The sequence below is a fragment of the Stegodyphus dumicola genome, chromosome 1, assembly GCF_044657685.1.
Source record: "Stegodyphus dumicola isolate Sdum_Otavi_A_Nest chromosome 1, ASM4465768v1".
Taxonomy (NCBI): domain Eukaryota; kingdom Metazoa; phylum Arthropoda; class Arachnida; order Araneae; family Eresidae; genus Stegodyphus; species Stegodyphus dumicola.
The window spans coordinates 294,946,080-294,973,709 of NC_140768.1; the positions used below are offsets into that span (position 1 = coordinate 294,946,080).

The following is a 27,630-nucleotide window of genomic DNA, read 5'->3' on the forward strand; positions in this document are numbered from 1 at the left end:
TCATTTAAATTTATTTCCTAGAATTTCATTAGAGACAGATTTTTCATTCGATTAATTCAGTTCTCACTTCCCGATAATGCAAAAATACATAGAACCTCAAAATGTCTTCATTAAAAATTGAAAAATATAGAAAAAATAAAACACCAAATGCAGTTAAAACAATTTTTACAATTAAAATTAAAGTTTCTACGCAAAAACAAGCAATTCGGCCAGCAGACAACAAGGCAGATTTTTTCGGTACACACAACTGAAAGTTTACTTTTGGTCCCATTCGGCAAACAGAAACTGACCTAATTCACTGTTTTGCTAAGTTTCAAATGTAAACAAATATGGCTGCTATGGTAAACAAAAATTACTCTTAGCCGCACTTAAAGAACTTTTAAATTGTTATAAATTCTTCAATTATTGCGTGCGGATTAACTAAAGACATAAAACCCTTAACCGGAAGGTAAGAATAACATTATGTAATTATTTTAAAGCAAAGAATGCACAATTAAGCAATTTACTAATTGTGCATTCTTTGCTTTAAAATAATTACATAATGTTATTCTTACCGATTGCAACTAAAAAAGGAGGTGCAGAACTACATGATATAGCATTCATTTATGAATTTTAAATAGCTTCATGCTTACCTGTTAGGCAATATTATCAGAAATATATTCTATAATAAAAGGTAACATGCTAAAAAGAATAAACTCAAGTACAACCTTGGTACAATTTTTTTTAAGACTTCTCCATCAAAACCCATAGGTAAAATGCTCTCTCGCAATATATATCGTTTGAGGCTTGTTTGTTTTTGATGCTGCCAAGTTTTACTATGCAAAAGTGACACTAATTTATTCTAACAGTTATATATACACATTGTTACTTTTTTCATCTTGTTTGAAAGCATTTTAGTAAGTAAAATGTTTTCTTCTCTATATGAGATTTGTTCAGGATGAATTTCAAACATATTACGAATTCGAGTGAAATTATCTTAAAATCATAGTTTAAGATTTAATTCATTTATTCTAATTATTATTTTAATATATATCAAAATTTATATCAAAATCACGTTGTAACTAGTTTAACCCTTAGCGCTCCGTTGGCTGCGCTACGGAGCCGTCCGTCATTTGTTCCGTAACTCCGTAGGATCCGCTGCGGAGCCCAATGTTTTTAGCATGATTCGGCTTAAGGTGTTATGGAATCGTCGGCGTTGGCAATTATCTGTAGTTAAAACGTGCTCTGTCTCGCTACTGTTACGATTGAAACATTATTTGACCCATTTTGTGGTTAGCAACATGGAGAAAAATAATTATTGTGATGAGAATATAGAATTGAGTGATGGTGAAGATGTGTTTGATTTTTCATTGTTAGAAGATATTGTGGAAAACAGTGTTGATTATAATTCTGACACTTCAAGTACTGGTTCCGAAATTATACTACCAAAGAGACGACGAATGGTAGTTATTGAAAGTGAAAGCGAAGAGTCGCCGGAAGACTTAGATGAATGGCGCGATATCACGGAAAAATTAGATATTACGGATAGAATGCATTTTAGTGTATCGCCAAAGGTCATTGGACCACAAATTCCTACAAATATTGTACAGCCGACACAATATTTCAAATTATTTTTCACAAACGAACTGGTAAATGAAATTAAAAAAAAAAACTTACAATTACGCAGAAAATGTTCTAAGAATAAAGAAATATCTAGTAATTCTATTTTGAAAACGTGGCGTGCGGTGGAAGAAGATGAGTTTTGGGCTTTTATTGGAGTTATTATCAATACGGGTACGATACCCCTGGCGAATATGCAGGATTATTGGTAAGTTAAGGAGAATAGTTACATCTCTTTCTTTGGTAAAATATTTACAAGAAAAAGATTTATGCAAATATTCTGGATGCTGCATTTAAAAACACCGGATCCTGCGAAAATGTGCCGGAGTTGCTGGTAGGCAGTGGTACAAAAACGTGCGGAGCGCTAAGGGTTAATAATCCAATTTATCTTTTGACTTCAGACCAACTTTGACGATTTGTAATTTTTTTTTGAAATTCTCCTTGTGAAGTGTCAAAGTTCGAACTTAGACAGTTTGGAATCCTTTGGTTCACTTGGCATGAAAACCTTCCAGTTTTTCATATTTGAAAGTTGCTATGCAAGTGGAATGACGGAACGCATGTGATAATCAAGTGCTGTGTGCTGTATCTTGTTACAAAAAAATTAAAATAAAAATTTATTAAAGACGAGTAAGCTGTTTTTTATAAACAGAACATGTTCTATATTTGATTCCCAGTGCTTGTTATGTCGATAGCTAAATTCTTAAAGACGTGAATGCTTTTAATCCCTGATTATTGACGAAGAATTAATATTTCTTTCATAAGAAAAAAATAATTCGAAAAATATTCTTAATTTTTACTTAAACAGAAATTAGCAGTTCTTAATAAACAACCGCCCCCAACATGTCGACCTTCCTTTCTTTTGTTCAATTCAAATTTAATCAAATAGTGATAAAACTACGAATCGGAAATAACGTCATCAATTTTGTTCCTTCTTATCTTAGGTGCAAGAGAAGAATTTCCATCTAATATAGGAATTAGAACTACATTTGTGTCACCGCCCGAAAATAATCCATCCTCAACGTAGGGATTTGTTATATTTTGCCTACAGACACAGTGAGTATGAATATATACATTTTTGTAACTGTTCTTTACTATTGACATTATATATTTTCTTTTCAAAATGATTGAAATTTGTGGAAAAGGTTTTGCCTGTGATACTTTTTCATTCCATTAAACTATTTCATTAAAAATGGTACCTATTTATGCATTTTTTATTCGTTTATTATTTGTATATTTGTATTTCTCTATGTAATATAAACTGTGATAATTATAATTTTTTAATATAGAATAATAAACAGCATTTCAAGTCTTTATTTTCACCATAATACGGGATGAATTTTAACTAATGTTATAATTTAACGAATTCTGAAAGCTTTCAGGTTTTATATTATGCCAAAAGGGACTTTTTTTACGTTTTGTGTGTTACCTTTACTTATTAAATATTATGTTCTTCTCACTTAAACCATAACATTCATTTCAACAGCAATATCACAAAATATTTAAAAAGAGCGAATCTTTAGAATTTACAGTGTCTCGCGCGCTGGAGATAATTTTTTTTTTTTTTTTTTCCCCCGTACAGTGCTGCCATCGCTCGCTTTGAAATATTTGAGTTTGTTAATCAAAATTCGTTAAAATTTTACAAAGCAGGAAATAGAAAATAAAACGTATTTCAAATTTGGGTTTCCAGATGCCTATATTCCAGAGAAGGATTACATTATTCAAAATTTGATGCCTCTAGGTACCGTCGTTTCTTCGCAATGCGAAAAACATACATACATTTACGCAGATTCTTTATTTAATTTCTTTAAATATAATGCAGGGCTCTAATATTTGGTGGCAACAATTTGAAAAGGGAAATGACGTTTATAGCGGACGACACAAAAAGGCAAAACGAAATTAATAGCTGTTTTGAGCAAACTGCTCCTTTGGGCTTATAATATGTAATTTTTTTTCTTTCAGTATTATTATTATTATTATTATTATTTTTGTCAACCTTTACACTAAATAGAATTTACGGAAATCTATTAAGAGTACGTTTTAAAAATATTAGTATCTGGCAGACTGCCGCCTTGTTAGCCTCGACTTGAGATATTTTATTGAGGAATTTTCTGCAATTTTTGTCAAAATTTCAGACCCCAACCCTTGAATAGCTCGTCTATGAGCCTTTAGAACATTGCATGGTTCGTAACTTATGTCTGTACTCTTTCCTTTTAACTATCCTTGGAGAGTGGAAAATTGAGAGCTTATTTAAATCTGACTATCAATGACAGCAATTAAATTTCAAATATCGAAAAACTAAGTGAGTGCCAAAACTTTCCTCTCAGGTGAGCCATTATGCTTTCGTGGTCACCTTCGAATAGCTAAGTCATCGGTTTTCTCTTCAATACCCTTTGTAAGGCTATTTATTAAGACACAATAACACGCCGAATAAATACTAATTCAGAAGTCAAACAACAAAAATCAACAAAATTTTCACAGGACTAGTTTCGATGGTTTTACCGAACCACCATCCTCAGCTGCAAAACCGCAAATGAACAAGATAGGAAATAATGATTAGATAAGATAAGAAAGCCTGGACAAGAATAAGGAAGTGGCGCCATCTGTTGGTGAAACCAGAACTAAAACATAATTTCTTTAAAGGCCGAAGGCAAAATTGGATTGGAATTAGGATCGTTAACTAGAACAGAAAGATTTTTATGAATGTGAAATACCTCTATAAAATCCAGTTCTCCAATGGAAGATGTTTTTTGAATAATTTTGGCAGCAGAAAAATTGAAAGTGTGATTTTCGGACCAACAATGTTGAGCAACAGAAGACTTCTGTGTTTCCTTTTTTCTAACATATGCCTCATGTTCCTTGACGCGAAATTTTAAGGCTCTCTTAGTTTGGCCAATGTAAATTAAACCGCACTGGCAAGGAATCCTATAAATACCCCAGGAATTCATATCCGGAATGGGGTCCTTGAGTATGGAACTCGGAATTTTATTGATGGAAGAATAAACAACCCGAAAATTAAATTTCTGCAAAATATGTGCAACTTTATAGCTAATTGATGGAAAGAAGGGAATGACAACAGAGTTTTTATAATCTCCTAAAACAAGAGTGTGCCTTTTAGTCTGTTGAGATGAGAATTTTTTAACTGCTTGATTAATAATGTTGGGTGAAAAGCCCCTGTCAATAGCTATTGCTTTTAAATAATTTAGTTCTTCATCAAGGGCTAGTTTGGACGAGCAAACTTGAAGAGCACGGAAAACATAGGTATAAAATGAAGCTAACTTTTGTTTAGTCGGATGACACGATTTAAAGTGTGGTGGAAGGCAAACCGATGAATGTTTACGGTAAACCGTAGTACTGAAGTTGGATGTGTTGTGTTACGTGTGACCAGAATGTCGAGAAACGGAAGAGAATTGCAAGTCTCAAGTTCAAAAGTGAACTGAATAGCAGGATCAATAGAATTCATTGTTGAAAGAACTTTATTTAAATCATCTTTATTACCTTCAAACAGGGTAAAAGTATTGTCTACGTAGCAGAATCATGCCGGGAAGTTTAAAGTTTCAAACAATTTTGATTCTTAATAAATAATGCATGTAGATATCAGCCAGGATGGGACTGAGGGGGCTTCCCATGGCTAATCCCTCAGTTTGCTTGTAATATTTATTTTGGAAAACAAAATGTGTTTGTTTCAAACAGAGTTGAGTGAGAGAAATTAGCTCATCAATTTCGATGCAAGAGAAATGAAATTCGCGAAGTCTGGTTTCTAGACATCTTAATGCACCCTCCACTGGGACATTGGTGAATAATGATTTTACATCAAAAGAAACCATGAGTAAATTACTAGGAGAAATGTTTTTAACCTTTTTTACAAACTCTATTGAATTTTTTATGGTGTAAATGTTATTGTCTATTAGAGTTGAAAATCTAGAAACTAAATATTTAGCTAATGGATACGAGGCAGTACCTAAATTTGATACAATAAGGCGGAAAGGAATACCACTTTTATGAATTTTGGGAAGAGCATATAATTGGCACAATTCGCAACAGATGGGATAAGCGAATGTTTTAAGTTGCTTGAAATGATTTGCGAAGATTTGATCGCAGTTTTTATTTTTGACAAGTCCGAAGGTGAAGTATCTTTAGGGATCGGATTATATGGTCCTTCGTTTAAGAGTTTAGTGACACCATCGATGTAAGTGTTCTTATCGATGACGATTATCTGGCCACCTTTGTCGGCCTTTGAAATGATAATATCCGGCTTTGAATGAATTTCGCGCTTTGTAGCTCTTTCTCTCGCAGTTAGATTTGGTTTCAAAGGTTTATTATTGAATTTCACATTATGAGCGATAAGATGCCTAATCATAGCAAAATAATCCACTTATATAACACTATTAGCATAATATAGATCCAATTATAGAGTTGGCTGTGATAGTACCCTGTTTTGCTGAATATCACTCCACAGCAGGCATTTAAATTCTAACTTTTATATGTATAATGTTTAATTTAATTGATTGCGTTTTTAGTTTAATATGTATGTAATATATGCTTATGTTTACCAAATAAGTAAATATTAGTAATAAAATTTTCAATTTTATAAAATAAACTCATCTTTTTCATCCAATATCTTACAAACGCAACTTACTCTGTGATTGACAAATATACTCGTCATGGCTGGATTCTGGCTACACGAAACGGTGCGCACTCTTAAACGAGGGCGCCACAGTTAACTGGTTACCAAACACTTTTTGGCGACCTTTTTTTTTTTTTTTTTTTTTTTTTTTTTTAAACGATGATAGCCAACTTTCACTGTCGGCCTGACAATACCCAATTGGGTTTATTTCTAGTGTGAATTGTACGCCTCTTTTTTTTTAATGTGTATTTGACAAGATTCATAGCGACGAACTTAAGTTTTAAATTTTTCCAGAGTTTTATTAGTCTAGAGGGGCAATTTGCCCAGGAGGACTATTAATTTCGTTTTGGCGTTTAGCGTTGATTCACTTTTCAAATTGTTGCCCCAAATATTATCGTACTGTATTATATTTAAAGAAATTAAATAATGAAAAATCTGCATTATGTATGTTTCTCGCATTGTGATAAAACGACGGTACCCAGAGCCATCCACTTTGAATAACGTTATCCTCCGGCGAATATGGGCATCTGGAAGACCAAATTTGGAATTTGTTCTATTATGTATTTCATATTTTGTAAAACTTAAACGAATTTTTGTTTAGCAAACTCAACGATTTCAAAGCGAGCAATGGCAACAATAGGAAAGCACTTTTATCTCCAGCGCACGAGATTGTACCGGAAATTCTAGATACCCTTATTTTCAAAATTATTTTGCGATGTTGCTGTTGAACTGAGTTTTATAGTTTAAATGTGAAGAACATGATATTTAATAAATAAAGTTAATGCACAGAAAGTTAAAAAAACTCCCGTATCAATGCTCAGTTTCCTTACTAAAAATGGCTTTAGAAACCTTTTTTTTTTTTTTTTCTTTTCTTTTTAGTCCAAAGGGGCTTGAAGGACTATTGTTTTAGCATTTTGCGTTGGTTCACTATACAGTGGTGGTCAAAATTGTGGTAACTTTTGGAAATTTTTATGTTTTTGAACTTTGTATGCTTATAGAAAATGTTACGTTTCGCAAAATGCAAACTTGTATATATCATTTTAAAGAGAATTTATTACTGAATTCAATACAAAACACAAAATTCAATTATTTGGAATACAAAAAAGTTATGTGTACTTTAATATAAATAAAAAACACAGTTATGAAGTGGTTTGTAATGTCAAGCTTTCCTGGCCAATCACTGTTCTTGTTCTGAGAACCAATCAAATGTTAGTAACTGCCAGTAGAAGCTGACATCATGTTTACACTTGAAACAATCCATTATTTTGCTTTGTTCTGTAGAAGGAGGACCTGTTTCTTATACACTGCAATTACAAGTAGGAATTTTTGTAAAATTTTTTAATATTTAGTCAAGAAGCAACGGCATGAAATAAAAGAGTAGATTGGACACCTAGAAAGAAATGTAATATTATTGTGTTACGAGAAAGTGGTCTTTCCTATGCTGAAATTGCAAGACAGTTGGGTGGTTCAGTGACTACATCTGGAGTCCGAAAGTTTAGTTTACGATATCAGGAGACAAATTCAATAAAAAACAAAGAAGGAAAAGGCCGATAAAGGTGCACCACATCTATTGATGACAGAAGAATGAAAAGACTATGTCTCCAAGATAGAAAAATGTCATCAGCGGCCATCAGAAGTGATCTGAATGATGCTGGTGTTTCTGTCAGTTCAAGAACAATCAGAAGAAGATTAACAAATGTTGGACTGAGAGGTAGAACTCCACTAAAAAAGCCTTATCTTAATTTTCAGCAACGAAAAAAAAGGCTACAGTGGGCAAAGGAACGCGTTAATTGGACAGATGATCAGTGGTCACAAGTTATATGGAGTGATGAAACTAAGATATCGTTATTCGGTAGTGATGGGCGAAAATATGTAAGACGTAAAATAGGAGAAGAGCTACATCCTGACTGCATTCAAGCAACTGTGAAGAACCCAGTTAGTGTTATGATTTTGTCATGCATGTCAGCAGATTTTTCTAGAACCAAAACTTCTACCTTCCATCAGAGATCTCTTTCCCAACAATGCTTCGTTTATTTTTCAGCAGGATTCTGCTCCTTGCCACACAGCCAAAATATCGAAAGAGTGGTTTCGTACAAAGAGCATTAAATTGTTGTCGTAGCCAGGAAACAGTCCTGACCTCAATCCTATCGAAAATTTGTGGAACCGTTTGAAAACTCTTGTCCGAATGAGGCGCCCATCAAATAAAAGGGAACTAATTGAGGCTATAATTGTTTCCTGGCATCATATAATAACGAAAGAAGAGCTTAAAACTCTTGTCAGCTCAATGAAACGTCGATGTGAAGCTGTAAACAAAAATAAAGTGTACCCTACTAAGTACTGATAACTCACTGCAATCATCACTATCTAATGTATATCGATAACTATTATTGTTTAACTTTTTTGTATTGCAAATAATTGAATTTTGTGTTTTGTATTGAACTCAGTAATAAATTCTCTTTAAAATGATATATACAAGTTTGCATTTTGTGAAACCTAACGATATAAGCATACAAAGTTCAAAAACATAAAAATTTCCAAAAGTGTCCACAATTTTGGCCACTACTGTAAATGTCCGTTTCATTTTTCAAACTGTTGCCACCAAATGTTAGAGCCCTGAGTTATATTTGAAGAATTTAAATAACGAAGAATCTGCGTGTATGTATGTATGTTTTTCGCATTGTGAAAAAACAAGGGTACCTAGAGGCATCAAATTTTTAATAATGTAGTCCTTCTCTCGAATATGGGCATCTGGAAGCCCAAATTTGAAATTTGTTTTATTATCAATTTCATATTTTGTAAAACTTTAACGAATTTTTGATTAACAAACTCAAGGATTTCAGAGCGAGCCATGGCAACGTTGTACAGAAAAAAACATTTTTATCTCCAGCGCAGGAGATTGTGTATCTGAAATTCTAAAGATATTGCTCTTGAACTGAATTTTGTGGTTTAAGTGCGAAGAACGTACTATTTAATAAATAAAGGTAACACGTAAAATGTTTAACAAAAACGCCTCTTTGGACGCAATTTAAAATCTAAAGCTTTTTATTTTTAAGTTTTTGCTCTTTTTGTCTCTGTTTTAAGGTAATTTATAATCACGTAATTTTTATTTTTCCCGTTTTCATATTTTCTTTTATATGTTTCAGGTTTTCATACTACTCTATAGAGTGCCATAATGCAACCAGGTAAATATATTATTTGCTATATTATTATAATATAAATATGATAAGTCTGTCCCTTCTCAAAAATTCCTCAGTCTTAATGAAAGAAGTGAACGCGCATCTCCACTTAAGTGTTATTGGGAAATCAAAGGAAGGATTTTCTAATTTGCAATATTTGGGTAAAATTACTAATTAGTAAAATCCTTGCAAAGTAATAATGTTATTTTGAAGCAGAAGTGAAAAATGTATAATGCCCTCACCTGGACTCAAACCTGGACCTTTCGAATGCGCGCCGAGTGTTCTACCATTACCCTCGAAGGCATGCTGGAAGGAAGGAGAAAATACCTTACATAACCCCTTTTTTAGAGGGAGACTCGGAAATAGGGGACCCAATAGCCAAATCGTGGTGGTGACGAATTATTCTTCATCACCCTTTAGTTTGGTTGCCACTGTAGAGTCATTAGTATATTGTGGAGCAAGAGACCGGAAAAATGAGCGATGCTCTCACCCGGACTCGAACTTGGACCTCTCGAGTACGCACGGAGTTGCCACCTTTACACTACGAATGCATGCTGAAAGGAGGAAGAAAATACCTTACAAACTTTAAATTCTACATATCAGTATTTATCAAGTAATCAGACTTCAGACCATGAAATAGAAATTCTGGTTTTAGGACACGAAGACTTCAATATCATATAAGCCTTCTTTCTGGGTGTTATTACAGCATCGCGGTGTCTTGGGAAACAGATACATATCTTGTGTAATAGCTGAAAGAATACTATCCCGAAATCTATTCTATGATCTATTTTTCTGGAAAAAATATTGGCTAATTCTTTGCAAAATGTTGGTGAAAGATGGCATGTCCTATATTCCCCCTGCTCCCACAAAATATTTCAGATCGTCTGCAAGGAGTGGTGACCACTCGGGCTTGGTTTGATAATGGGCTAAAGAGAACTTTTTAAATTTCTTAAGGATCCCATATAGCACCGGGATGCTCAGTAAAGGGAATCTGCATCATCTCCAAGGTGATTTTGGCGTGAATATCACCCCTTGCTGAAGAGCATATAAGCATTCTGTACCGCGCTATGCGCATAGGGAAAAATCCCTCCTGGTGATTGGGTATGGCTTCCGATGACATCATTTCCTCTACGTTTGGAAACGCCTTGACTTTGCTTGGGTTCAAGGGTACACCTTCATATTGTTTGTTTACATATATTTTGATAGCAGTACCGAAAAGATTATAACGTGAGTTCTAATTTTTTTTCCCTGCTACGAGATTACACTTATTACAACACTGTAGTGTGGAGAATTTAATATAAAAAATGTAGTGATTTTCTTCTCCCTAGAGAGAAATATTATTTCTTCTTGTGGTAATCCTTAAATGTGTATTAATATTAAGTGTAGAGATTTTTAAAAGTGCATTCTTAATTTAAAACCTTTCATATTAAAGGCGTTGCGATTATTCATTAATTATTTCATGTTCATTATATATTCATTCTCTGCTGATGCAGTCTGCGAAAGCATGAGACAAGTCAGTTTTCGGAAATAGCGAAAACAACTTTGGGAGCTAACATTACACAAGTATACAATAGTTATAATCAATCTGAAAAAGTAACATTTATTTTTGAAGTTAGACTAATATAGATTTGGAACACAGAAATAGAGATACGTATTTTAAATTGAATAATATTGCTTTATGAGTATTGCCTATTTTTAATGTGTAATATCTTTTGTACCTTTGCATGAAAATAATATTTGTCAGAGAAGGAAGTTTCGTTTCTTATACACGTGTATTTAAATTCAGCGACAGTACTAAATGCCCTTTTTTCTTTCATTTAAGGCATGGTTGTCTAATCTATGACCGTTTGAGAACCGCATTTCAAAGGGAAAAAAATTTGCGGGGCCCAACATATAATACTTTTTAACAAACTGAAATAAAAATTAGCTCTATGTTGTTTTTATTAAAATTAATTAGCTTTGTAGAGACATTAGGATTTTTTTGGAGGGAATCGAACCTTCACCGAGAATTGAACCACGGACCTCTGAAATACCACCGGCTCAGTGTGCTGACCACTACACCACGAAGGCACGCTAGGTAGGCGGGAGAAATATCATATATACTTCGTCTTTTAAAGGGCGACTGGGAACCCTTTTAGTTCGGGCGCTACTGTAGAGACACTAGGATTTTTTTGCAGGCCGGAGAGGTGAAAAATTAGCAAACGCCTTCGCCGGGAATCGAACCACGGACATCTGAAATACCGGCTCAGTGTGCTGACTACTACACCGCTAAGACACGCTAGGAAGGCGGGAGAAATGCGTTATAACTTCTTTTTATTATTAATTTTTTTAATTTGAATTGGATATGTATAGGTACATATTTATTATTAATTTGTAAAAGTTTCGTTTCATTTAGTTTGGATTTTACAAAGATGGAAAAAATTCGAATTAATTAGATGGATGAATTTGCTTTTGTTGAACAAACAAATCGATATAGGGTTCAATAGACGAGGTTGCATATTTTTGTGTGTTGTATGCTTCATTTTTGAAAATAATTGTTCACAAATATAGGTACTCCCAAAAGCTGAAGACATTAATAAAGCATGATTGTGAAAATATGATATTTATCGCGGCGTAGGTAATCTTTATAAAACTCCAGTGTAAAAAAAAAAAAAAAAAAATGAAATTTTTCTTTCAGTTGAACGTCACTTTGCAGTAAATACATCATGACATATTAAGATGTTTTTATTTAAATTTTTATTTTAAAATAAATGCCAACGAATAAATATGTGTAAATTTGAATACTTTCATGATTTGCGTTTGGGCCGCAGACTTTCGGGCCTTACTTTAGACACCCATGATTTAAGGCAACAGATATATTAGAACGGCATGGACATCAACATGGAAATAACAAAATATTTGCAAAGGAAATATTTCTGCAATGTGAAAGAAACGATATGCAACAAAATTGCAATAATAATAAAACACTTACTGGCGCATAATGCTTTTACAGTTGGATCGAGATCATCGTGTTTTGGATTTTGCACTGAATTCATTCAGCTATTTATATAATCTTAAGCATTTAAGATTGCTTCTGATAGTATCAGCATCTTTGAAAGATTTTATAATTTTATTTTTGCGTGAAACAAGAAGCCATTTACAGAACGCTGCTGCTAAATGTTTTCAAAGAAAACAAACGATAATTTTCAGGTTTCCTTGTCACTCATGCCTGTTATTCGATGAAAACAAAACCGTAAGAACCCCGCCTAAACGTCATTACGCTAAGAGAAAATAATGTCATCTGAAAGTATGTGCAATTACCATTATGTATTTTTCCTTATGTCCGTGCCGTGGTATAGGATGATTATATTCCCCCGCATATGAGTGATTTCAGCTGGGACTATAGCACGTGTAGTTGCTTTCAGTTGCAAGAGCACGTAGACAGTTTGTTGTTATCTTCGTATAATCCGTGTTAGTACCTGCATGCACCTTTCAGACAGCTTCATCTTACACCGACAATTACTATTATTGGACGTTATTCAACCATTTCTGTGATTAACCAACGTAACTCTGCATACTTCGACTCCCGATACTCTAGAAAGACTTGTCTTGGTCGCACAGGGCGTTGACAAGATATGTATCAAAACTCTGTCCTCTTTTAAACTGGCTAAACGTAGAATTCTACTAATTGCTGATATATTGCTCTGTTATATCAACCCTCTCTTTTTTCCTCTTTTTGAATGCCAAATAAATGAAAAGAAGAGCTGCAAGGTAGCATGTCCTTCACACTGAAGTAAGTGGTGCAGCTTTCATTCTATGGCGCAAGTGCTAACTATTCAATGCCTACGCTTCAACGCCTCATTTATCGAAGACTCCACGATATGTCGAGTACTGTGGATTCTATTCATTTCTTTAGCTTTTCTACAGAGCGGGCAATTTGGATTTGTTAAAATGTCAGTGTAGCGTAGATGATTCGTTAGACTCTCATGTCCAGCAGCAAGTCTGAATAATTCAACTGTTCAAAGTTTATCTATTATATTAAGGTTTGGTTTATTTAATTATGGCAAAGCACACTAGAGCTATCTGCCTAAGGGGAGGGATGCCTTCATGGAGGACTTTCTAAGGGAATCTGACTCGTATACACGTTACACATGTGGAAAACCACGAAAACGCCCATGCAGCCAGCCCGTTCCCGGGATTCGAACCTCGGGCTGAACTACCAGTGTTCAGCGACTTTTACCGCTCGGCCGCTGGTGGGCCGCTATTATATTTAAATTAAGAGATGTGTTTATCATTAAGGGAGTTACATGGATGCAAGTAGGCAGCAGATATTGACGCAACTTTTTTTTAATACATATACAACAATTAACAAAAGGATGCCAGCAGTTTTATCAATCGCATGGAAAACTCGCTGGTCATAGGGGTGTTAAAAGCGGATGTGTTTCTTCAAATGTATTTTCCCCGTTTCGTGTCTCGTATGAATTTAATGTCTGCTGTTATTTTGCTTTTCTATACCGATCCCTGATGGCATGATATAATTATATGTCAAATTTCGTGCAAATGGGTATAAAAATCCAGCAGAAATGTTATGAACGGTCTCGAAATCAAACAAGGTGAAAAAAAGAGAATTGGGTACCATTGGTTTAAAGGGGAGGATTCCTAAAAAAAATGCTCCGCTGAAACGAAGTCCCGCCTAGCTACGGAAAAGACGTCCCAGCTACGTCGGATATTTTGAAACTTCAACGAAAATGTTCCGCCTGCAGCTATGTCCCGGGTAGAGATCAACCAATGAAACGAAATATCTGCTTCTAAAGGATCACGTGATTCCAATCTGAGCGATAATCGATCACTATTTGGCATTCAAATCTGTTTAGTAAGTGGAAATGTTAACCTAGCTACGTAGGTTTCGTGGAGATGTGCGGGTTCTGAGAAATGTGTCTTTTGACATCCAGTTCCGCATAGCGAAAGCATATGGGATAAGGACTTTAACGCACAGCTCTCAGGAGTTTCCTTCAAGATTACCTGGGAAGTGATTGTAAAGGTGTTGGATTGGAGGACGACCCAGTCCCCCTTGTCAATGATCAATATAAGTCAACCTTATGACCAATATAGGTCGCCCTCGATCATACCAAGCTTGTTAATAAATAAGAAACATACAAAAATAAAACACAAACATACAAAACAGTAAGACAAACAAAGCATCAGATCTAAATTTTTTTCTGGTAAACTTCACATTAAACCAATAAGATCTTTCAAAGACTAACACTCCACCCTTTTAAAACAGTTTTAAAATCAAAATTACATTAAAGCGTTTAAAATCTTAAAATCAAAACAACACAATTTCATTTACTATAAAACATACGAAATACATAATATTCAACCAAAATAACTTATTTGCAAACCTTACTTCATAATACTATGAAAATATATTCCTGGTTTAAGATCAGTCACACAATAACAGGACAATAATAAGTGTGAAATAACAGGACCTAAAAGTGCTAAGACTCCATCAGTGGCCGAATGGATGAGTCTGAAAACACCGGTAATTCGCATCATGGTGAGCGGGGTGGCATCGGCGTTTTTCAAGATTTTTCTCATAAATGCGAACTAGATTTCTTCAGAAAGTCATCTGACTCACCATCAGACTGTAAGGTGTATTTTAATTTTGAAACCCTTTTCTTTCAATTCATGTTTCCCACTTACAACTCCATACCAGAATGAGTTTGTAGAATCGCGTTGAATACAAATGAGTTAGAAAAAGTATTTAAAGAAAGTTCAACTTACTTCGAAAGAGAGTGCTCAGGGGTTTTTAGTGGCGAGTGTTTTCTTTCTGGCTACTTCATTCTCGAATCTATTACACTCGGTCGTATTGTATGTGCCTGTTGCGAATCGCAGGCTAATTTAATTTAAGAGCCAACTACGTTAGGTATTTGTGTCTGGCTTCGGCTAAGTCTATTTAGTTTAGTATTAGGTAAGTTTCTTGTTTTATTATCCTGATTTAAAATTCCAAGTGGAGGCTTTCCTATAAGCCCGAGAAGGGGCCATCTGTTATTATTTCTTTGAATAAAAGGGTATTTTAACCTTTCTCACGTCTCTGTATACCTCTATTGGAACTCAGCGATAATTTGTTGCTTAGTTCATAATGTTCCTCGACGTTATATCTAGACAAACTATCGAGGAACATTATAAAGTATTAAAATACAACAAAATTTTGGGTGTTGTTCTAAAAGTAAATAACCGCGACCAATGTCTTAATATTGCTACTCGCTACGGCATACAAAGACCTGTTTAATAATGACTCCAGGTGAGTAGGAGGAACTGGCGTTTTATTGAAAGAAATCCCATCTCATACCAGCAAGGTAAATCCTAGAAACAGCTTATTACGTATTTCCAGCGTCATTCTGACTAGAGGGCGCTGCGTTCGTCCTAATAGTCAGTGGCAGGCAGGATACTAAAGGTGTAAGACGTGGAAGGCAGAGATAATATATCTCTAATTGATTGAAATTTTCGTATATTTTCTTGTAAATAAATGTTGTTATTGTTAACAAAACCTCTTATTATCTCTTGGATGCACCTTTAGTCTCACAGAACCATTAGATGCAAAATTGGTGCATCTTGTCCGCGAATGTGGAATACCGGAAGCAATTAGTCATCATTACTGGAAACCATTTGTCGCCAACAGAGTAGCTCAAATGCAGTCGCTGACTCTACCAGAGTGTTGGAACCATTGCAGTGGCTCCGACAATCCCGCAGACCTTACTACTAGAGGAGAATCGGCTAGGAGGATTCTTACAAGTTCTCTGTGGTGGTCAGGCCCTGTTTGGTTGTCTAAACCGCTTTACTCGTGGCCTCTTCAAGAATCGCTACAACATTTTAATGACATCTGTGATGAGCGCGTTATAGTGAAAGAGCGACGGACTGCACTGGTTAATTCCATGGTAACCAGTTCAGCTAATGGAAACTTACCTATGTCGTCGTTACTGGACGTTAATGACTTCAGCGAATTAAGTAGATTACTGCGTGTTACTACTTGGATTAAAAGGTTTGTGCACAATTCTAAACCTAATTCTACAAAATTAAATGGACCTATATGTGCTCCAGAACTCGAGCAAGCTTTGCGTTTTTGGATCACAGCTACTCAATTCAAACATTATAGTACAGAAGTTACCCAACTTCTTTCTAAAGGAACTATCGATAAGAGTTCACGCATATTTAATTTGAATCCTGAACTTGATGATAATAACTTACTTTGTTTAAAGGGACGTTTACAGTTTTCAAGTAACGATATGCGAGCCAAACATCCTTGGCTTCTTCCATCTAATGATAAATTTGTTGAACTACTTATCTGTGATTCTCATACTAAAATGTGCCATTTAGGTGTTGATGCAACTTTAACACATTTACGAGAACAATTCTGGATTGTTAAAGGTCGTCAATTTGTGAAAAAAGTGTTAAATAACTGTCTGATTTGTAGACGATTCAAAGTGAAATCTGGAATGCAGGTGGTTGCCCCTTTACCGACTGATAGAATTCAAGAGCATCCACCATTTGATGTATGCGGTGTGGATTTTGCCGGACCATTTTTTGTTCGTGATTTTAATTCAAAGTGTTATTTACTTATATTCAGCTGTGCAGTGACAAGAGCTATCCACTTAGAAGTAGTTCTTAACATAAGTGCTGATTCTTTTTTGTTAGGATTCCGACGATTTGTTTCTCATCGAGGATTATGTTCCACTATATATTCTGATAATGCCAAAGCTTTTAAAAAAGCAAATAGTGAATTGAAAAAATGGTGGAATCAGATAGATAATGATCAAGTTAAAAATTTGTTTGCTTCTAAAGGTATAGTTTGGAATTTTATAGTTGAAAAAAGTCCATGGTGGGGAGGTTTCTGGGAGAGACAGATACGGACGGTTAAAACCTGCTTAAAGAAAATTGTTGGACGATCCTCTCTTTCTTTGAAGGAATTGGAAACTGTTTTTTCGGAAATTGAAGCTCTGGTTAATTCCAGGCCTATCACGTATCTGTACAACGAACCCTCAGAACCCTCTCCACTCACCCCATCTCATTTTCTTATTGGTAAAAGATTGGTGTCTTTACCTGTAATAAAACATAAAAATGAAAATTTAAATGTTAATAAGAATTCTTTGGTAAAGAAATATAAATATCAGCAAACACTTTTGAATCACTTCTGGAACAGGTGGAGAAAGGAATATTTACTTAATCTAAGATCAGCTTATATTTCTCCACAACCAGGTAAAATAGTTTCATTTAAAGTGAATGATATTGTTTTGATTAATGATGAGCGTTATCCTAGAAATATGTGGATGATGGGAAAAGTTTTAGAGCTATATCCAGGAAGAGATGGAAAAGTTCGTTCTCTTCTTATTCAGACTCCTAAAGGACAAATAAAACGCTCAGTATAACTTGTGTATAATTTGGAAATTAATCCTTAATTGTGTTAATTTAATTGAGTTGCAACCTGTTAATGTTCTATCTGTGTATTAATGACAGTTTAATTGTGCTTATATTTTAATGCTTGATATTTGAACAATTTTCTTTGGAAGTTAAAAGTGTAATTTGTTTTTGTGTGTCAAGTGATTGAATAATTTTGAAGCTTTGTATTTGATATAATATGCTATTTATATTTTTATTCTTGTAATTTTAAATGGTTCCTGAATGTAAATTTAGTTGAAATTCAATGGTAAGTGAACTCAAGTGAGTTCAGGTGGGGAGTATTACGTATTTCCAGCGTCATTCTGACTAGAGGGCGCTGTGTTCGTCCTAATAGTCAGTGGCAGGCAGGATACTAAAGGTGTAAGACGTGGAAGGCAGAGATGCCTAATAATATATCTCTAATTGATTGAAATTTTCGTATATTTTCTTGTAAATAAATGTTGTTATTGTTAACAAAACCTCTTATTATCTCTTGGATGCACCTTTAGTCTCACAGAACCATTAGATGCAAAACAGCTCAAAGAGAATAGTAATGAAAAAGCAAAATCTCCTCAACATGTAAGAAATGTTGCAGACACCAAAATCAGTCCTAATTAAGGAAAAGTTAAGAGAGGTAACCAACAAACAAGAGCTCAGTACAGTTGCGCGATTAGGAACTGAGTAATTGAACTGACTGGTTTTTGGCTTCATATTTATAGGGATGTTCAAGTACTTCTCGAAGTTGAGAAAACTGGCTCCTAGCATTGCCAAAATATGTTAATGGCGTCCGATTTGCAAGAAATTGCCAGCTGTCCTCAGGGCCTATCAGGAGCGTTTCTGCTCATATCTCCAATTCTCAGTGAGCTAGCTATCTGTACAATTCAAACACCGATCGATTTCGAATTACAAGATTTACAATATCTTGTATGAAATAAAAGATTTTAAAAAATACATAACGCTATAAAAAACGTAAAAAAAAACAAAATGCAATCCAATCAGCCAGATATTGATATAAATTTACAACAATTCAGGATGTGAGCTTTTGGGTTTTTAAAGAGATTTAATATTCATAATTTTTAGCTGAAAAGACTAGCTTATGAAATAATTATTTTTCTTATTTAAATTATCTTGCGTTCTGAAACGATACAGTTTATATATTTTAAGTCGTATACTACTTTTCCTTTTGCAGCTACTGTAGTTGTTGCTCCATTACCACCATTCGGTGACAGTCCTGTGCAAGTAACATGTGGCAATTGCCGTCAGACAGTTATGACTACAACCATTGCTGAAAACGGAGCCTGTGCTTGGCTTGCCGCTGCAATCGTTTGCTTCATTTTGTAAGTATGCACATTTTATTCCTTTATTTTATTTTCAATGAATACTGTAGCACAAGTTTAATATCGGTGACTGAAATTATTGAGCTGGAAAAAAAAAGAGAGATGCTTTTTTAGATTGTTTATTCAAGAAAGCACGCAAGAGTTTAATGGCGTAAGGTACCAACAAGGAAAGCTATCGGAATTCCGATGAGACGAAACTTTCAATGATGATCAAACATTTGAGCAACAGGTAAAATAAAATGTGCGTATAAGTCTAAAATTTTGTCATAGCCTGCAGACTCCAAAACAGGGCGTATAAAGTACATGCGCAACTGCAATATTTGCAGCCATAAACTAATAAACTTTACTGTATCTGGAAAGGTTTGAGGTAGTCGGTCTTCAGTGAATTCCATGTTATTATATGCCTTCTAGAATTAATATATATATATATATGCTGACCAATTCTTCTGTCATTTTACCACTTATCTCAAAAGTCGTGACAATTTGCCACAGGTGACAGCAGGATCCGGACACCCGGGCTTCTTTCACTGACTATTCGGGTATCGTCCGAATCCCGCAACTGTTCAGAAAAAGAATATTGCAAACAAGGGCAGATGGTGAAAACAAGGGTATTGCGGATTCCTACAATAACAATGCTTATTATACAATATAAAGATGCTTACATCAAAAAGTGTTGTTACTATGTTGAATTATCACAATAGTAATACATCGTATTACATTATACATTAATAATGCACTATTATAATAGTCGACGCAGGGGCGATAAATTAATACGTATAATAATAAAATTTCCTGAACTCTACAGACATTGCAGAGCGGTATCAATGCGCATTGTTAACCTATAGCTATTGAGAACCACTCATTTGAAAATTCAAATCGTAGAAGTCTGAAATGGATAAATAGTAATCGTGCCAGCAGTTGAAGGCACATTTCTGCAAACATTCTGATTGAAGACCTTGGAATTACTATAATGCTTATTATGTCTCTCGCTTTGTCTATGATAAAATGTCGAGGAACCTAGTGAACCGTGAAGTGGATTATCTCTGAGTTCAAGCACTAACAATGTAGACACGAGAAGGGCTAATAAATAGCCTTTTATTCACTCAGAGAAATAATAACAGTTGGCCCCCTTCTCTGATTTACAGGAAAGCCTCTATTCGTGCTTTTAAATCGGGATAAAAAATAAGAAACTAATCTAAAACTAACTAAAATATATTTAGTCGAAGCTAGACACAAACATCTAACGTAGTTGGTCCTTAAATTAAACTAGCCGGCGATTATCAACAAGCACGCACAATACAGCCGAGTCTAACAGCTTCAAGGATGAATGAGCCAGGAAAGCAAACACGCGCCACTAAGGACTCCTAAGCACTCTTTATATTGAAATAAGTAGGACTTGCTTTAAATACTACTTCTAACTCATTTGCATTGAACGCGATTCTAAAAACTCATTCTGGTAGGGAGTTTCCTTTTCCATTCCTTGATACTGCTACTGAACTTTTCGCACAAGCCAGGTTTTGAAGAAGGTGGTTGCATTATTTCCAAATTGAATCTGTTACGTTGGATTAAAGTCGTAATACATTATATTTCGCTGGACCTTTTTTAACCTGTTTCGGTATGGATCACAAACACAAGAAGATAAAAGCAACAGTCTTGACGCGAACTTTCTGCAAAAGATTTCAATGACACGAGAATTTCCTCGAAGGCTATTTTCCTACCGGCTAGTAAAAAATGTTATGATTTAAACCTTGATGGCATACTGAAACATAAAGACACAGTTAAAGTCGTGGGCGATATTAATATTTTCTTTTAAATTTTAAAGCGAACACAGATAAAGTAGCGTAGTAGACGTCTGTTCTAGATCACATTTGAGCCTGCTGTATATCGTATGACAATAGGATGGACAAAAGAGACGGGTATACGGCGATATTTTCACGAGACAGCAGGAAAGAACAAGAATGCGACATGTTCAAGATGAAAGTTAAGTTAAAAGTGATTTGAGTTACGCTTCATTAATAACTTAGTTTCGGTTTGTTTTATCTTGATTGGTTAACACTTAAGCTTCTAAAAACTATTATTGGCTGATGTTTTTATGTAAACATGAACCTTGTAAGAAACAAACTAACCCAAATAGGTTTCCTCCCTCGAGCTGTCACCTTGATCACATCCGAAGGAGTAGGGACGACTTGCAGAAATGTAACAGTGGTTGCCTATTGCAGCGTGTATAATTGTCAAGAAAAAGCTAGTTGTAGCGCCTCATTTCACAAATTAGAATTTCTTCATATTTTTATTTTCGAACGGCATCTGGACGGCTGAATTTCGAATTTGTTTTAATCTATTTCATATTTTGTAAAACTTTAATGAATTTTTTATTAACAAACTCAACGAGTTCAGAGAGAGCACTGTACAAAAAATAACAGTTTTATCTCCAGTGCGAAAATTCTAAAGATATGCTGTTTTCAAATGTATGTGGTTTACGGGCGAAGAACATGATATTCAATAAATATAGGTAACACACAAAACGTTAAAAAAAAGGTTCCTTTTGGGCGTAATATAAATCTGAGTGCTTCTAGAATTTATTTTACCTTTTTTCCCCCCTTCATTACACTCAGAAAATGTTATTCTCCGAATTTTATAAATTACTAAAAGAAATATTCCACTTTAATGTTAATAAGTTAAAGATGATATAATCAAATAAGTGATTGTTTTGTAATGTTATTATAGTTTTGAAAATCACTGCCTGAAAATAGTCATTAAAATTTTTTAAAAAGTTATCAGACCTTGTTAATTTTACCTTATTTATTTCAAAGTATCACGTACTATCAATCTTATTTAATTTTATGTTATTTGTACGCAAAATTAAGTTCATGCCTAGAATTTTTACCATTTTACCAGAGTAAAGATGTTTGTACAAGAATTACGCGTGAAAAAAATGCGCGAAAATCAGTAAAAAGTGCTTTAATGAGATATATTAAATCCTATTTGGAAAAAACTGTGGCTTTTATAATCTCATCACTATACAACGTATCACATTTAATAATTAAAAAGAGTTGTGTGATACAAACGCCATAGGTTTCAGTGTTAAAGTAAACCAGATCGCCCCTACTCTTTCTTGCCGACATGTCGAAGACGCGCGCCCCGCCCACTGGGTTAGTCTATCTCTTATAAGGTCCATTTATGTAAGTTATCTGCGTCATGAGCTTCATCTAAGAATCATTTGATATTATTAATTTTGAAGAAACGCAGATTAGCCCTTTCTTGGTCGGATTTTGTTTTCGAATTTCTGACCCAAAGAAAGCATTTTTTATTGCTGAAAATTAATATATGTTGTATCCTAAATTTGAAAATGCAAAATAAGTCTTTTTTACAGTAAGTAGTTTTTGCTAAACTTACGGGTGGTCAAATATGTGATATCCCGTCCCACTGATCACCAGTTTTCCCTGCAATACACCCAACTTTTAAATAAAAAAAAAAAACTACAGTGTGATACTATATTTATTACCTCTGTTTTGATGTGTTTAATATAAATATCTGCATAAAAATAATTATTAAAATTGCACAAAAAACGCTTTAGAAAATGGTTTTTCAACCTTACTGTTAAAACAGCTTTACAATCTGCCTTGAACATCAGAGCATAAAAACCGCATTTATCGCAAAACCAAAATCATTTGTTTAATAAAAGAAAAAAAATTGTTCGGCTTGCTTTATCAAAAAATCTGATGTGTACACCACATGACTTCCTTGTACGGAATATTAAATTATACGCATTTTTCTTGCATTTCATTTAAACTTATTAGATTGAATTAAACCTACTTCGCCGACACCGCATAAACCACAATTGAATAAATGCATTCTTTAAAATTCACTTTGTTTACCATAGCGACACTCTGGCGCTAGGTTCACTTAACAGTATTATATTTCGTTCATATTATAACTCAGAAAGCACAAAATTTATATCATTTAAAGAATTATCTAATAGTTGCCACATGTTCTGTTCAAATACTACACTGACTACCAATAAGTATTTGGACACCTATGCAAATGACGATATCTCCGATCCTAAGGTACGTCACGGACCTCCGGTATATATCGTGTAGGAAACAGCATCGGCTTTAGTCGCAGGCAGAATTCCTCTCAATTCGGAGATCTCTGATTTCGAGAAAGGTATAATTATCAGGTATCACAAATGTGGCCGATCCTTAAGGGACATATCTAGCTATCTGAAGTACCCAAAATCGACAGTGACCTATGTGATTAAGAAGTGGAAGGTGAGTGGTGTTGTCGGAATGTGCCACGGAGTCGGCAGACCAACGAAACTGGGAGATTATGGACCGACGAGTGCTGTCCAGAGAAATTCGGAAGAACCGCACCCAACCGATGGTCCTCATCCGCGAGGAGTTTCAACAGGAATCCAGGAGTATTGTTTCAATGAATACCATCCGTAAGGAAGCACATCTGCTTGGTTTTCATGGTCGTGCTGCTGCCCATAAGCCTTTGATCACAAAGTCCAAGCGCGCTGCTCGGTTAATGTGGTGCAAAGCACATCTAAATTGGACTGTAGATCAGTGGAAACGGGTTCTTTGGAGTGACGAATCAAGGTTCACCCTTTACCGTTCGGATGGCAGGGTCTGCGTATGGCGTTTACCTGGAGAACGTGTCCTGCCAGAATGCATTGTGCCAACAGTCAAGTTCGGAGAAGGTGGAATTCTGGCATGGTTTCCAAATCAACACATTTAATACCGTAAGATCTCCAATACGTAAGGACATGAGTAATGTAAGCAACACTTACTAAAAGAGAAAGCTTTATTGAAAAGGTAGCATGGAGCGCAATGCGACTGAAGGCCGAAACATCCCTGTGATGGGTGTCCAGCAAGAAACATCCGGTCTTTAATAGGGGATATGATCTCCCCAGACTGCTAGGCAGGTTTCAGAGCGTCTGCCCATGCTGAGAATGAGGGTGTCAATGAGTTGTTATGGCATTGCTGCCCATTCGTCTTGCAGCGCCAGTCGAAGCTCCGGAATCATTACTTGTGGTAAGGTACGAGCTGCCAAGCGTCTGCCTAGAAAATCCCATACATGCTCGATGGGATTAAGATCCGGAGATCGTGCCGGCCAATCCATACGTTCAATATCCTCACTCTCTAAGAGCTGTTCGGCAGCTACTGTGCGATGATATGGTGCATTGTCGTCCATGAAAAGGAACTGCGGACCCATAGTGCCTCTAAAAAGACGCACATATGGAAGAAGAATCTCGATACAATAACGGGTCCCGTTGACTGAACCTGCGTCGAAGATGTGAAGGTCTGTACGACTACCAAGCATGATGCCTTCCCAAACGAGAACACCGCCACCTCCATACCTGTCCCTGTCTGCCGCCTGTTTCTTCTGGCCTGTAAAGCAATATACCGGTCATCTGCGGGTGTGGTTCCTCGTTGACGACCACTCCTAAACCACCGGATAGCTGTTCCTGTAGTTTGAAATTGTCTCCAAAGTCGTGAAACGATGCTGTGAGCAATTCCGAACTCTGCAGCCACACTTGTCACACTGCGGCCTTCCTCCAACTTCCCAAAGATTCGACCTTGGGTAAAAGCATCCAGATGTCGTCTAACAGATTGATTATTCGTCATTTCTCGCTGAGGCAGCAACTCGGTGTGATTTTAACTGCTATACGGCGTGCAATCTCTTTGCCAGAAATACTGATCTTACACCGACAACATGCTTTATACTACTCGGACACTCCCGCATTACGTCTACCTGCATATCTGCGCATGTGCTACCGTACATCACCTTAGTTAAACTCCTGATTGGACTTTCTGTCCGCTCTGCCTCTTCGTTCATCTGATATGCTAATTTTTCGACTTCGACCTTAATTTTTGCATACCAGTGTATTTTGGATGACAATGTGCTTCCTACGTTGTGGCAGCTTTACGGGTTGGACCCCTGTTACTTTCAGGACGACAATGCAAGTCGTCATGTTTCGACGTTAACCAAGGCTTTGTATGGTGTCAATGGAGTTCATCGAATGGACTGGCCTGCCCAGAGTTCAGACCTGAACCCTATCGAGAACCTCTGGGACGAGTTGCATCGGTGAATTCAGGTGTGCACTACCCGTGAAGGAACTCCTATGTCTTCTCCAAGCTGAGTGGAAGAAAATACCATTAGCTGTCATACAAAGACTTGTGGAAAGTATGCCCCGGAGGGTCCACGCTTTAATTACTCTACCAACTATTGATTTTGAATAAAGTTAGTTTATCTTTTCTATCACAGGTGTCCAATTACTTATTGGTAGTCAGTGTATAATAAAGCTAGAACGATGTATAAAAGAAAGTAAGCAAACAAAACAAAAAAAAGAAACAGTTTTCCACAGACGATTGAGTATTTCTCATTCAATTAATTCAGTTTTCACTTCGCGACAAGGCAAAAGTACATAAAAACTCAAAATATCTGTATTAAAAATTACGAAATAAATCTTAACGCTTATTTCCTCGAAAAAATTCCAGAAAGGATTAAGCATGATTTAAATAATAAATGAAGGCCTTTATCTATGTTGTTGCGAAGCTAAGTTTCTCTAGATTGGCAACAAATGCGCTATCCTGCTGTTTCAAATGTAAACAAGAGCAATGGCCGCCATCAAAAACATTATTAGGCTTAGCGGCACTAATTTTAAAATTGTTGATAAATCTAAAAATATTGCATACAGATTTACTAAAGGCATAAAAACCTTAACCGGAAGATAAGAACAACATAATTCAATCACTTTTAAAGCAAAAAATGTACACTTTACAAACATATAAGAGTAAAGAAAGTGAGGTCACTGAGCCAGGTAACAGAGTGGCTATATATATGTGAGATATAACAAAATATGATAGCTGTTTCAAAAAAATAATTGACGACCTCAAAATTAACATTCTAAATTTGGTAATCTGCCCCTAAATTCATCTCTTCTCACAGGTTCCAGACTTTTTTTTATCGTATGAAACGTTTTAATACAGATGTCTTCTCGCCTTCGTTCTGCCTCCGCTATGCTCCTCTTTCTTTGTTAGAACGTTATGACGTATTAAAGTCAGTCTTATCTAATAATTTAATTACTGAATAAGTTATTTGAGTAACTTCATCTGGAAAAAATCATCTGCTCTAAAATAAAATAAAGATATGCTGTTAAAAGTGAAAAGTCTTTGAGTCGTCATTTTTCTCCGTGGTGCAATCATCCCAGCTTCGTCAACCATCTGCCAAAACGTGAAATGGAATAGCCTCACCATTCACCCACGATGTGTTGGAATAACTAAAAACATTACATATATAAATATATTTATATTCGTTTGGTGCGGCCGATTGCAACCAAAATACGAGTTGCACATCTACATGTTATAGCAGTCCTATACACAAAATTTCAACGTTCTGAGGCTACTCGTTTTTGAGATATGCGAGATACGTACGTACGTACATACGTTCGTACAGACGCCACGAAAAATTCTCTTCAGAATTTTTTTTGGAGGAAAAGAATGTTTTATTCTCTCCTTACGTACATATATCACGGAAATACATCGTTAAATTGCTTTTGAAAGAGGTCAAAATGGGATATTTTCGTTTAAATATGCTGCCTGAAACTTTTCGCGATTACAATACTTCCTTTTTACTTTGTACAAGGAAGTAAAAATTGGCTATGAATATCAAAAATATTTGAATGTTTTTTAGTTGAAATTCTATCAGGTAATCACGCGGATATTCAATAACAGATATTCAAGACTGGAAATCTCACTGAAAAAATTGTGAAGAAAATAGGACTAGTCGCGCCATATCTTAGCAATATTCAGAAATACAAAAATAATCGCGGAATATAAAGAGACGTGTGAGTGGCGACGAATTCAGTTTCAACATTGGAAATTTTCACTTCGTCGCATGGCATGCGACGCCGACCTTACGGGCGCAAAAACGCCGAACGTGTGAGATGCAACGCCGACCTAGAAAGGGTTAGGAAGGTTTATTATAAGCAGTTACTATTTTTAAAATGGAAAGGGGCAATATTCGAATTAAAATGGAGAGTTTAGGGACTATTACGAATTCATTTACGGACTTAAGTTAGAATTTTGCTTTATATACTTCTTTACATATCTATATGTAAAATATAAAATATCTAAAATATATAACCTAGCTTTCAAATAATAAATAATAACCCTTTAACTTCCGTTTCATTCTAAAAATAACAGCAATATGTTTTTCTCCCTGCAGTTCTGATGCGCACTTACTGATGAAATCTAAACCCAAAATCCCGTACATTAAACTGTCGTGTGATCTGAAATAGAATTCGTGTAAAATGTCAACTCCCACGCTTCCTTCTTTTCTTTTGCTTCGCTGCTATGCATTGCCGCTAGCCTCGTAGAGTTTACGTTTTTAAACTTAGTCCCTTCTTTAAGAAATGTGAGCTGTAGAAAACTGGGAGGTGCATAGAGCACCCACAGTGATAATGTGCATTATCGAA

At 35.4% G+C, this 27,630-nt stretch overlaps 1 protein-coding gene across 1 annotated transcript in view; it reads left to right on the plus strand.

The window, feature by feature from the left end:
• Positions 1–27,630, plus strand: part of LOC118179554 (lipopolysaccharide-induced tumor necrosis factor-alpha factor homolog) — an 88,538-nt gene that overhangs the window by 49,817 nt on the left and 11,091 nt on the right. The window contains exons 2-4 of the mRNA XM_035348724.2: positions 2,541–2,652; positions 9,367–9,405; positions 19,004–19,151. Of these exons, the coding sequence (XP_035204615.1) occupies positions 9,396–9,405; positions 19,004–19,151 (158 nt within the window). The 5' untranslated portion in view covers positions 2,541–2,652; positions 9,367–9,395. The remainder of the gene's footprint in view (positions 1–2,540; positions 2,653–9,366; positions 9,406–19,003; positions 19,152–27,630) is intronic.